This window comes from Dama dama, chromosome 25, assembly GCF_033118175.1.
Source record: "Dama dama isolate Ldn47 chromosome 25, ASM3311817v1, whole genome shotgun sequence".
Lineage (NCBI taxonomy): Eukaryota > Metazoa > Chordata > Mammalia > Artiodactyla > Cervidae > Dama > Dama dama.
The window spans coordinates 31170766-31184009 of NC_083705.1; the positions used below are offsets into that span (position 1 = coordinate 31170766).

A 13244-nucleotide genomic window follows, 5' to 3' on the forward strand; every position below is an offset into this window, starting at 1 on the left:
ACGTGAGGGGAGCTGTGAGGGGAGACCCCGAGGAGCTTGAGGAGCTGGAAGGAGTTTGAAATGCTGCCACGAGGAGGAATCAGGTCGGAGGACAACCAGGGCTCTCACCTGAGGCCCGGCTGGCTCCGCGGTGGGTAGTGTGCGTGCAGGAGTAATTGCCTACCTCTGCTTCCTGGCCACCTGGAGCTCTGGTGTTTCCCACAGTCACCCCTCATGTCTAACAAAGGTGGTCTTTTACATTTTGAAGTCTCATTTTAAACATCTGAGTGGGTAAAACTTTTAAATGGATGTATACGCATTACCTCCAATACTTTGGCCACCTCATGCGAAGAGTTGACTCATCGGAAAAGACCCTGATGCTGGGAGGGATTGGGGGCAGGAGGAGAAGGGGACGACAGAGGATGAGATGGCTGGATGGCATCACCGACTCGATGGGCATGAGTTTGAGTAAACTCCGGGAGTTGGTGATGGACAGGGAGGCCTGGCGTGCTGTGATTCATGGGGTCGCAAAGAGTTGGAACACGACTGAGTGACTGAACTGAACTGATGCATTACATACAAATGGTGTTACAGCTTTATTATTTGAAAAATCAAAATATAAATGTACTTACAATAAAGCATCTGAAAAGCTATTCTCATTACAATAACCGTGTTTTCACACACTTGAACTTTCATGCAGAAGCATTACATGTTACATCGACATACGAACAATCCATGGAAAAGACGACAGGCAGAGCCCACAAAGAAACGCTTCCCTGGTACAGGGGGTCAGCTTTCCTCCCTGACATCAGCATTCCGGTTTGCACATCTTGATTTCTATCTCTAAGTCCAGGCCTTGGGATACCCTCCTGGTATTTCACAGCCCCCCACACACATATGGTGAAGCTGGGTAGGACCTGGACCCGCTCCCACCCCCCACCACGTGGCTCCCTTCGGGCTGGCTGGCTGCCCTCCCGCAGGAGTCACCCCCCTTTCTCAGCAGCAAGGGGGCAGGTACTGTGACAGAGCAGCCCAGCAGTGTGGAGGGCAGGGGCGGCCTCCACGAGTCTGCAAATGTGGCCTGGGGCTGTTCAAGCTTCTGAGCAAAGTCTTCCCCTGCTGACCCCAGTGTCCAGTAAAAGCCTGCTAATGACCCTTCTCATGGTCTGCTTCACAATGATTTAAGCCACACAAATGACTATGAAGTTTCATTGACCATACCCAGTAAATAGACAAAATTCAGTTTACAGCCGTGTCTGGTGCTGTTGCAAATCAGTGCAGCTGTTTGGGGGGCACAGTCATGCAATAACCGTAATACTTTGACCCAGCAATTCTACCCAAGGAGTGAGGACAAAAGTGCAAAAAGAAAATTTTGTGCAACAGGGTTCATTGAAGTTTCTCCCTATATGAGGAGGACATTTAAAACAATCCTGAGCAAACCATGATATGCAGGTACACTGAGAGGTTCGGTGTGGCCACTATGAACTGTATTCATACATGAAATTTTATACATGAAATAATAAGTAACAGTAAAGGGAGACTCCAACTGAATCAATGTATCACTTGTAATTAAATGAAAATGTATTTCACTTAAGGGACACAGATCATATCAGAAGTGAATTAAGAATGAAATAATTGGTATTGAGATGTTTGTTCTTGTTGCTGTTGTGAAGTTGAGTCCAAAACAAAATTTAATTTATGAAAAAATAAAAAAGAGAGACCCCCTAGAGCTATGTGTGGACCCTGAGAGGCACCTGTGATCATTGCTGTAGGCGCAGGGCAGAGGTTAGCTCAGTCAGGATTTCTCACCTCAGCACCACTGATGCCTTGAGACACATAACCCTTTGTTGCGGGGTCTGTTCTGTGCATTGTAGGGTGACCACCATCTTTGCTGGCTCTTACCCACTCGATCCCAGCAGCGCCCTCAGGCATTGCCAGATGTCTTACGGTCGGGGATGGGAGACAAAATAATCTGGGTCAAGATCTACTGGAGTGAGTGCTAAATAGCCACAACCATCCAGCTTAGCCACAGGCAGAGGCAGACAGAGATCGTGAGGGCTGCGATGTGCCCTTTTAAGAGGGCTGTCTCGATCCATTTAGGAGTCCAGAATGACACAGCCAGATTTTGTTTTTCCTTAGCAGATACTTCAAAGTTAAAACACTTTGTGCAGTCTGAGCCCTGTGTCTGTGGGCTTCACAGGGGTGGGTCAGCAAACTTTTTCTATAAAGGACCAGATGGTGACCATTTGAGGCTCTATGGAAGAAGCTCTGTCACAGCTATTCATTTCTGTCTTTGTGTGCAGAAAGCAGCTGGAGATGATATATCAAAGATGAGTGTGACAGTGTCCCAACTAAGTTTCAGCAGTAGACACTGAATTCTGTAGCATTTTCACATATCATTAAATGTTTTCTTCATTTAATTTTGTTTTCTAGTCTTTTAAAATGTTAAGAATCATTTTTGGCTCATGGGCCCTTCAGAAACAGAGCCCAGACTGGGCTCAAGGGCCGGCTGGCAGGGACCTGGGCTGAAGCATGCCTGCAGCAGCATCAATAGCTAAGAGCCACTGGAGACCCGGGGAAGGGATTGGGGGCGTGGTGGGTAACGGCGGGGGGGGGGGGGGGGGGGGGCGGGATTGGGCAGGCCAGCACAGGCTTTCCCCACACGAGGTAGGAACAGCCATGGGGGTGTCGGGACCTCCCCATCTTCTGCCTCTTTCAAACCCCCACCTCCACCACGACCCCCACCTCACATGGTATTGTTACTCTGCGTTTTATTGCAGCTGCCCGAGAAAGAATGAAGGTACCATCTCCCTTTTTTGAACCACTAACCACTTCTCTGCCATTCTCTAAAAATTTTTTTCTGATATTACTGTAAAAGAAAGGCTAGTAACAGGGCACTAATGTAGCTGTTTGCGTGGTTCCCAGAGCCCTAGAAAACTCTAAGGAGAATTTTACCAGTTTTTAATGAGCTTGATAAAACAAGTTTTCCTGTTTGTGTCTGCTCAGTGTCTCTCTGACAGCAACAGGAAGAAAACGCAGATGGCCCTCTCCATCTGCAGTCACAGAGGCAGCGCAGGACCCTGGAGCAGGGACAGTCCGTGACCGGATTCCAGGAGAGGAAGGTCACCGCTGGCTTCTCCCAGGCCAGGCCTGTGATCTGCTCTGCAGGCCGGCGCTGCAGGGTGCTTCCCGGGCTGCCTCAGAAATGTGCCCCTTTTCCTGGCAGGAAACACTGACTCTTGTGAAACCGCCTTGGGCCTTCTAGAACAAAACAGAGGGCCCTAAATGTCCTAGCCCTCAAAGCTAGCAAAAGTAAATCTGGAGATGTTATAAGGGGGCTAATGGAAAGGGGAGAAAAGGATAAAAAGAAAAGAAACAAGAAATGGGAGAGGGGGAAAAAGGAAGCATTTAAAAAGATGCAAAGCTGCTGGGAATGGTGGGAAAAAAGGAGCAGAAGACAGGAGGCAAGAAGGAAAGTGGGAAAGGGAATGAAACGGAGGAAGGGCCAAGGGTGTGGTGCATGCGTGCTAAAGTCACTTCAGTCATGCAGCCGGACAGGCTCCTCCGTCCATGGAATTTTCCAGGCAAGAATACTGGAGTGGATTGCTGTGCCCTCCTCCAGGGGATCTTCCTGACCCAGGGACTGAACCCGCATCTCTCCTGTCTCCTGCATTGGCACGCAGGTTCTTTACCTGTATTGTCACCTGGGAAGCCCCAGGGTGTGGTATTTGCCAGCTATTCATCAGAAGCTTCAGGTGTTAATGAATGGTTAAGGGAGGGAGAGTAAGGGTAATGGCTTCATCTCTGAAACCCACTTCGATTTGTGACCTTTTCCTTCTCCCCATCATCAAATTCTTGGACTTTAGGTTCAAAAGGGCGTGAGAACAAGACTACAGGGACTCACTGGCACTCCCTGCCCCTCAGCTGGAGGCAGCAGAGTGTTTCTCAGGAGAGAGAGAGGAATGTGGGGTACCAGGCTTGGGCCTCCTGTGAGCTCAGAGATCAGAGGCGGGTGGAAAGGGCCTGTCTGGGATTCTGGAGGACACGGGGTTCACAGGAGTGCCCACATAACAACAGGGTTGGGGAGGGAGGCATCAGGGCAAAGAGCGCCCACCACAGCCTGGAGTCCCTTTCATTTGGTCCCTTTCTGTTCTGAGAACATAGGCTCCCCAGCGCCTGCCCCAGGCATCCTTTTTTCCTAGATTTATCAGTGGTCACTGTTCTGTGAACCAGGCCTGATGAATTTGGGGGGTGCTATAGACACTGGAGACTTAATGAGGAGACAGCTTTGGGAAAGCATCCTTGCTTGTGCCCACAATAAGGATGCAGTGATTGGAGGAAAGTGGCAGGGGACAGGGAAGAGGGCACGTCCCTGCCCGAGGTTGGGCAGCAGACCTCACACTCCCCTGAATATCTGCTGGCACTCAGAGCCAGTCCCAGGGTGGATGGGGCATTGAAATCCCAGGTGAGCTCGAGCTCCAAACCCAAGGCAACTCAGAATCACTAACTTGGGGTGGTTCCTTCTAAAGGTCAGGGGCTGGGACTGGAAATCAACCTTGGTTATAGGAAAGGAAAGCAATGTTTTTGCACACCTGAGTCGGTGGCTTGTGAAGTCTGTGATTGCTGCTTGTGGACCACAAGCACAGACTTCCCACTCTTGGAGAAAATTCCATCAGCCTTTCTATCTGGCAAATGCTGGGCTCACTGGACCCCACTGCCCCCACCATACCAGGCTCTCAGCAACTTCCCACAATGGCCAGACAAGCCATCGCCAACACCAGCAAGTCACTGTGCGCAGGGTGTGAGCCCAGGGCCAGCCGCAAGTTCCCAAGGGTCTGCCATCAGCCCTCGGGCTAATGGTTCCAGTCAAGGCTGTGGGCTCCTGGCTTTGCCGGGTGAAGGCAGAGGCGCCCCGGCGTGGGAGCGGCACAGTTACTGAGCATTCCATGGGCTCAGGCCCTGCTCAGCTGCTTCTGGGGAGAGGCCTTTGCAGGATGTGTTCCATAGGCATCTGGGCTCCAGGCCAGCACGAGGCACCAGAGTCCCTGTCTAAAAGCCGCCGCCATCTTCAGTGTCTTTCAACTCCCAGGCTTGGGTACAAGACAGACGGGCAGCAGGGGCCTCCGGAAACTGTTGGCAGGGCTGGGCTATGACCTGGCCAGCGGGGCGGACCTGCCAGCCCAGGCGAGAGTCCCTTCTCCAGCGCCCTGCTGAGGCCCTCCCTTGTTCCTCCATCTCCCGCTGCAGGCGTGGAGTGACCAAGGGCAAGAGTCCTGGGTGGGGTGTTGCTGCAGACACTTGAGATTTAATGAGGATAATGAGGTGTTTCAGGCACTCCATCTGGAAGGCCACCCTGCTTTCTGCCTCTGTGTTGAAAGAGAGATTTAAAGCGACTCTAAAGTGATGCCAGGGCTGCCTCAGAGTGGAGCCTAGAGCCAGGGAAGTCGAGGTGATGGGAGAGCCCCTTGCCTCCCAGCAGGTCACCCAGGTGCCAACTAAACAACGGTCTTCTGACAACAGAGAAAGTCTCTCCTAGAGCTGTGAGGAGCGGCGCCAGCAGAGGCCGTGCCCAAGGCCCAATTCCTCGGGACGGCCACATATGTCTGCCTTCAGTGTTTACTGTCCCTCCGAGTCCATCTGCCAGGGGCCTCAGTGATAGCTTGTTCGCTAAACAACGATAACAACAAAAGATTGTTCTTCGTCTGCAAAGTGCTCGGGCTGATCACCATCCTTTCTTCTCAAGCAAATTCCACATCTGTACCAACCAAGTTTGGGGGTGTGCAAGGCTTTCTCTAACACAAGCAGGAAGGGAAGATGCCAGGAAAGCTCTTGGAGCCACACCTTCTACCTCTGTGTGTCACCCACACTGAGACGCAGGGGGATTCAAGTCACAGCAGCACTTAGACTTCTCTTTGGATTTGCTCTGGAAGTTTTTCAGACACAAGAAATTCTCTGGTTGTCACTGAATTTTTCAAGTATGGGTTTGATGCTCCTTCCTCACAGAGATGGTCTGGCCCAAAGCCTTGGGCGGGAGGGAGAAGCTGCTCTCTGGTTTCTGAGCAGGTCTCCTCTAGCATCCCAGGACACAGGCACTGGGACCCTCTGGGTGGAATCTCAGTTGAAACAGTGGGACAATAAGGCCTGTTTGGGGAGGTCACGTACTCATTCTTTTCCCCTCCCAAGATATTTTCCCAACCCTTCCCAGGATGCTCAGCGGAAACCACTTCCAAAAAATTCTCAAAGTTCACCACCAACTTGTCAATAAGGCCATTGGGTGAAGAACATGGTTTTAGAATCCTGTCTTCTTCTCTGTACACAGAATTGTCAAACTTCTTCAGATTTAGCTTACCCTGGAAAAGTGAGAGAGACACGCCTCCAATGGTTATTTGGGGGCCACACATGATGTAGCCAAAATCTACTGGGCTTGGGATACCCAAAGCCCACCTCTGCACTAGTCTGCCACATTCATCTCAGAGACCAGAAGTGGTGTCCTTCCACGGGACCTTGGCAAGAGTGGCCCATTTCCTGAGAAGAACACACTATATTCAAATAATTTCTTCTTCTAGGGAGCCCAAAGCTATTTTTCATATAATCATGGGCTCACAAAATTCCAGTGGAAATGGAAGCATCAAAATTAAAACTGTTACAGATGCAAAAACCACAGGCATAAAGACAAATGACTTTCCCAACATCACCATAAAAATCAAAGATGGCTTCCTGGCAGGGGCAGGGTCTGATATCTTTGCATCGCCAGAGCCTAGTTCAATGCCTGGCATATATAGAGTGATTAATAAGTGGGTGCTGCAGATAATTCAAAAAACATTTTAGACATCAAACAATATTTCCTATGAATTAATTTACTCTGTTAATAACTTTTGGTCAGTCGGAAATTAAATAGGATAATACATGAATGATGAGAGAAGAAAATAGAAATAACAGAAATTTAATTAAATAAATAATAAAATAATTTTAATGTCCACGTTAAAAGAAGTCTTCTGAGTTGAAATGAGGGCTAATACTAAAAATTCCTGCATCAAGGAATACTGAAAATAGTCCTTCAATAATAAGGATTTAAAGGTTATACTTGATTGGGGCTTATTTCTACTTAACCAGGAAATTAAACCTTAAAAATTTCAGAACAGTTTTCACTTTCAAAATGTATGTGAAAGGAAACTTTCTATTATGAATAACTCACGAGAGTACCCATTGCCAACTTCTCCAATCTGAGAAAAACAATTTGATGCAGCCTCCCCTAGCCTTCAGACAGAAATGCACATAAGCAGTCCCCAGGTGGTTTCTGTATTAATTTGCTCTTGGCTGCTGTTTCAATGGCCTCCAACCTTATAGCTGGGCTCTCCTGCTTTCTAACTGGACAGTAGGTCCTTAAAGGTAAGGCCAGTGTCTTTCTTCTGTGGCATCCCTTAAAGGATCAGTTCTATGCCCAGCAAACACCAGGTTCTATGAGCCTGGTGAAGCCCTTTCCTCTTGTCCAAAGATTGAGGTCAAAGTTGTTCCAGGAAGGCTGATTCCACTTGTCCTGCCCCATTCCCTGGGATATTTAAACCTTGAGTTCCCCTTATGTGAACCCTGTGCAAATCTCAGCCCAGGACTGCTCCCCACATGCATCATCTTGTCCACCTCCCATAACCAGCCTGCTCACAATCTCCTTAATAGAAACAGGAGTGTTTACCTTGAAATCATCTCCACACCACGTGGCTATACTGCTTTCAGCAGGGTTGGGAACATCAGGCCAACATAGGTGCTTCAGTTTGCTAATAAGAGAGAAGATTTTAAAACGGAAAGTAAGTCCAAGAAGCATTTTACTTGTACTGCATGGCCAAGCCAAAAGAATGCTATCCCGCCTTCTAGTGGAGGAGACACAAGACCCAGGTTCAAGTTGGGAAGATCCCCTGGAGAAGGAAATGGCAGCCCACTCCAATATTCTTGCCTGGAAACTTCCATGGACAGATGAGTCTGGTGGGCTACAGTCCATGGGTCACAAAGAATCAGACACGACTGAGCATGCACACACACATGGGGAATTGTACGGCTCCCTATTGAATAATGGCAAGCTCACAGCCTCCTGATGGAAACTGAGAAAACAAAGTGCTTTGCGGTAGGGGCAGGAGAGTGGCGAAACTGCAAGTCATTTGTGGGACGTAACGGAGGGAGACCTTTCCCCAGACAAAGCTACTCTTTCCCACTCTCCTGCCACCGCATCTCCACCCCCTGGTCCTGGTGCCGGGAATCACACTATCACAGAGCCATTTGTTTGAGATTTATTCCCCAGGAAAGGTAACACTCTAAGTCTTAGAAGATACTCATATTTTAGAGCAGTGATTCTCAAAGTGTGGTTCCCAACCAGCAGCATCGTCACCACCTGGGAGCTTTTAGATATGCAAAATGTACAAGAATTTGTGTTGAAGATTCAGTTACAATCCACGGGAACTGAGGTTGACTTAGTTTGACCATAACTAAGCACAGCTTGGGCTTCCCAGGTGGCGTCAGTGGTAAAGAACCCACCTACCAATGCAGGAGACATTAGAGACATGGGTTCAATCCCTGGGCTGGGAAGATCCCCTGGAGGTGGGCATGGCAACCCACTCCAGTATTCTTGCCTGGAGAATTCCACAGACAGAGGAGTCTCGCAGGCTATGGTCCCTAGTTAGGGTCTCTAGGGTTGCAATGAGTCAGACACGACGACTGAAGTGACTTAGCATACATGCACACACAACCTCAGCTTGGCAGAGAAGACTCACAACTGTGCAGTTCTGGAGAGAGGGAGGGAGCCCATGACCCTCAGGGTAGAATGAGGCTCTCTGGGGAGAGAAAGGACAAGACCCTGAAGACAGGCTTCCTTCCCTACAGTGGCCAGAGCAGGCAGAACAAATGGCCTTCGGCCAGCCCTCCAACACTGCGTAATTAGCAAGGACTAGTCTATGCTGGGCATGCGCTGGCCAGAGCTCCAACTCCATGGGCACCCTGCTCCCTATTCTACCTAGAAGAGAAGCTGGCCACCTGGAGACCCTGCCAGTGGTCCCCACTAGACACTGAGAGAGAGGATCTTCTCCCCAACTCTAGTCTCAATTGCAGAACATAGCGATAAAGCCTGTGAGGCAGCTGGCACTTCCCTGGCTTCAAAAAGTCCTAGGCCTGGTGCATGGGGCTGTGGGGGGTAGAGGTCCTCTGCTCCAGTTAGAATTCTAATGTGCCACAGTGTAAGGCACATGATAAATTCAGTAGCTAGGTAAAAAACCAAAAACATGAATGAACATGCCTAAATAGCAGAGCACCCTCTTCCACCCATGGTGCCTTCCACTTTTGAGGGCCCGCATTGTTGTCTCCAAACTCACTTGGGTTTTTTGATGCCATATGCCACTGTCAGGAGGATGAGAATAAGAAGGCCCCCTCCAACCAGAGAAGTTACAAGAAAAATCTCAAAGACACCTTTGGGAAAAGAAGAACAAAATTAGTAGTAGGCTGAGCTCCTTACTTTCTTGACAAAAATCAAAGAGTAATATTTCCTTCCAGTAGTTTTAGCAACATATTCCTTGTCAATTTCCTTTCAATTTAATTCTAATTCATTCCATTTCTCCTCTCCCTGAATAATACTGACTGAAATTATGTTCCCCAGGTTCATCCTCCAGTTTCATTCATTTAATAAACATTTTCTGAGCACTTATAATTTGCCAAACACTATTCTGAGTAATAAAACAAACAGCAAGAAACACAAGAATCCCTATTCTCATTGAGTTTACATTCTGGTACAAGAATTCAGACAATAAATAATGTAAGATTATTTCAGATAAAATGGGTATTTTAAAAATTATTTTTATTATTAGAGAATAACTAGGGTAAAGTGGGATAGGAGTTAGCACCTTTAGATAGGGTAGCAAAGGAAGGCTCTTGGGAGAAGTGAAATTTGAGCTAATGTGAATAATAAGAAGGAATGAGCCATGTTCATTCTGGGGAAAGCATTCCAGACAGAAAAAAGAGCAGATGCAGGAGCATAAATGGGAACATAATTGGGAAGTGGTGGGAGGTGAGATCAGGAAGGGACAGATGAGGAAGTGTCCTGAAAGCTATGGGAAGGAGTTTGGTTTTATTTAAAATACAACAGAAGGCATTGGAGGCTTTTAAGCAAGGGGTCTAGGATTTTAAACTCTGGCTGCTGTGTGGAAAACAGACGGTAGAGGATCAAAGATAGAAGCAGGGAGATCTATAAGAACCAAGGGTAAAAAACTTCTAGGCTCCAAGGTAGACTTTTGCCTTCAAGTTGACCTCTAGAGAAATTCCACCAGATAATGCAATTTGTGTCTAGTGTAAAAATATAACATGATTTTTAAAGATTTTAGACAGCAATAGCAAAAAAGAAGTCCCTAAAGACAATGTTTCAGTCAATAAAAAAGAACATGTTTTCTGTGTAGAAACACATACTATACCCACATTTTCTGGAACCATAAACTGCTTTTCTTCTCTTGGAAACATGATGATAAACAAGGGACTTCCAAGAATGTTTAGACTGTTTCTAGCTTTTATTGAAATTGTGTAATATTCCTTCACTTTTAAGTTTCATTTTTAAGAACAGTGTTAGTATATCCTTACAATCAAACCTCTGTCATTCAAAGACTTGGAAAAATTAACTTGTTTCTCCCATCTTCCTTCCTTCTTTCTCCTTCATCTCCCTTCTCAGCCCATCTTTCCCCTCTTGAATAGGCCCCACAAGCATCATATGAATCACATTTTACATTATTGTTTTATTTATTAAATTTTTCTTGCTCCCATTTTTAATATAAAATCTGATTACTAGAACATATTATGCACTTTTTTACTCAAAAGACTCCACAAATGATGACATTAAGTGGGTCAATGGTGCAAGGTTTTTCCTTGTTTGACACACAGGGATTGACGACTGTAAACTGGGGACAGTCTTGAGGTGGGGCTGGTTTGAAGTGTCAGTGAAGTTGGCATTAACTTGATCCCTTCTCTCTATGAAGATTTGGGGCTACCCGTGAGGAAGAAGCAAAACGAACCATCTTTCTAGATTCAGCTCTCAATCTTCCTGTTCTCCGTCCCATCACTCATATGCTTTCCTGGAAGGCCAGTGAGTCAGACAACAAATGGTTCTTCTTACTTCGCCCTTTCATTTGGCTTTCCCCTGCCCCTGGCAAACACCATCTGTGACTGGCCTAAAGGAAATGTCAAGGAGACATTCCCAGGGACTAAAAGAGTACTCACTAATTGACAATGTCTTGAAGCTTATCCCGGGGCCATTAGCTCCCCCAGCACTGGTGCTGGCCATGACCCAAACAGTGTAAGAGGTCTTTCGTGTCAGGGACTCCAGGTCACACTGCAGGATGCTGGAGTTGACTGTCTTGGCTAAAGGAAAAATACAGAAGTCAAACACCACAGCCAAACCCAAGTGAAAACTGTGCTTTATTGGAGTTCAAATAAGAGCACTGGAACCTGTGCTTCCAAGCTTGGCCATCTAATACTCCTATCTCTCTATCCATTAAAATTAGCTTATTAAGATGGATCAAAGACCTAAATATAAGAGTTAAAACTATAAAACACTTAGAAAACCACATAGGGTAGATCTATATGGCCTTGAATATGAAAATGACTTCTGAAATATGACACCAGCACAGAAGCAGCAGAAAGATTAAACTGGACTTCATCAAAATTCAAAGTTTTTGTGCATCAAAAGACACTATCAAGAGAGTGAAAAACTCACAGAATGGGAAAAAATACTTGCAAATCATACATTTGATAAGGAATTTGTAACCAGAATGCTTTTAAAAAAAAAACAAAAAACAAAAAACCCTAACAACTCAACAACTGAATGACAAACAGCCCAACTTAAAAACGAGCAAAGAGACTGAGAAGACTTTCTCTAAAGAAAATATATAAATGGCCAACAAACGCATATAAAAGATGCTCTACATCATTAGTTATTACGGAAGTGCAAATCAAAATCACATTGATATGGCTGATTCATGTTGATATGGCTGATTCATGTTGATATGGCTGATTCATGTTGATATGGCTGATTCATGTTGATATATGACAGAAACCAACACAATGTTGTAAAGCAATTATCCTTCAATTAAAAATAAATACATTTAAAAAAAACCACATTGAGATAGCATTTTATACCCACTAGGACAGCCACGCTTTTTAAAAATGAAAAATAACAAGTGTTGTTAAGGATGTAGAGAAATTAGAACTCTAATTTATTGCTAGTGGAAATTTAAACTGGTGTAGCTGCTATGAAAAACAGTTTGGTGGCCCCTCAGTAAGTTAACTTAGAATTCCCAAATGACCCAGCAATTCTAATTCTAGTATATACCCCCAAAGAATTAAAAGCAGAGATTCAAACAGATATTTATACACCAATGTTCATAGCAGCATTAATAACAGTGGCTAAAATGTTTTATCAGCTGATAAATGGATTAAAAAAAATGTTTCTTGATATAATAAAATATTATTTAGCCATAAAAAGGAATGAGATGCTAATACATGCTACAACATGGATGAATTTTGAACACATTATGCTAAGTGAAAGAAGCCAGGCAAAAAAAAAAGTCACATATTGTAGGATTCTGTTTATATGAAATATCCAGAATAGGTAAACCCATAGAAACAGAAAGGAGTTTTGTGGTTGCCGTAGACTGTGGGACAAGGGTAAGGAAGTGACTGATTAATGGGTACACGGTTTCTGTTTGGAGTGGAAATAAGTAGTGTTATGGTTACAACATTACAGATGTTTAATACTTAATGCCACTAAATTGTATACTTTCACATGTTTGAAGTGGTAAAATTTACATTATATGCACATTATATGTATTTTACGATAACCAAAAAAAAAAAAAATTAGCCTAAACAGAAACCCAGGCCTAGCCCACAATTGAGGATGTCAGGCAATATTGTAGACGCAAGAAAAAGGCAGTGGACAGTAGAAGCCATTGTAAAGGGTCCTGCACTGAAGCAAGTGCCACCAAAGAGGGTCTGTCCCCTCTAGCCTTTAATCTAGGCACGTCCCACTCTGGAGTAAAGGTCAAGAGCTCCCTGGAGGCCCACTGTTCACAGCCTGAAGGGCACAAATTACATCAATTTCTCTAATCCCTACAGGACTCTCAGGTACAGTCATTTCAATCTCATTTAACTCTTAAAAATTCAAGAGATGGACACCCTTGACACTGTTTTCAGAGAATCTCAAGGAAGTTAAGTGATTCCTGCAAAATGGCAGGGCACCCACCATAGGA

The 13244-nt window shown here is 45.7% G+C and overlaps 1 protein-coding gene across 1 annotated transcript in view; it reads right to left on the bottom strand.

Annotated features, from left to right (window-relative positions):
- Positions 1 to 2740: 2740 nt before the first annotated feature.
- Positions 2741 to 13244, bottom strand: part of IL31RA (interleukin 31 receptor A) — a 54717-nt gene continuing 44213 nt past the window's right edge. The window contains exons 13-16 of the mRNA XM_061129454.1: positions 11218 to 11358; positions 9333 to 9426; positions 7670 to 7751; positions 2741 to 6329 (exon numbers count right to left, since the gene is read on the bottom strand). Coding sequence (XP_060985437.1) covers positions 5880 to 6329; positions 7670 to 7751; positions 9333 to 9426; positions 11218 to 11358 — 767 coding nt within the window. The 3' untranslated portion in view covers positions 2741 to 5879. The remainder of the gene's footprint in view (positions 6330 to 7669; positions 7752 to 9332; positions 9427 to 11217; positions 11359 to 13244) is intronic.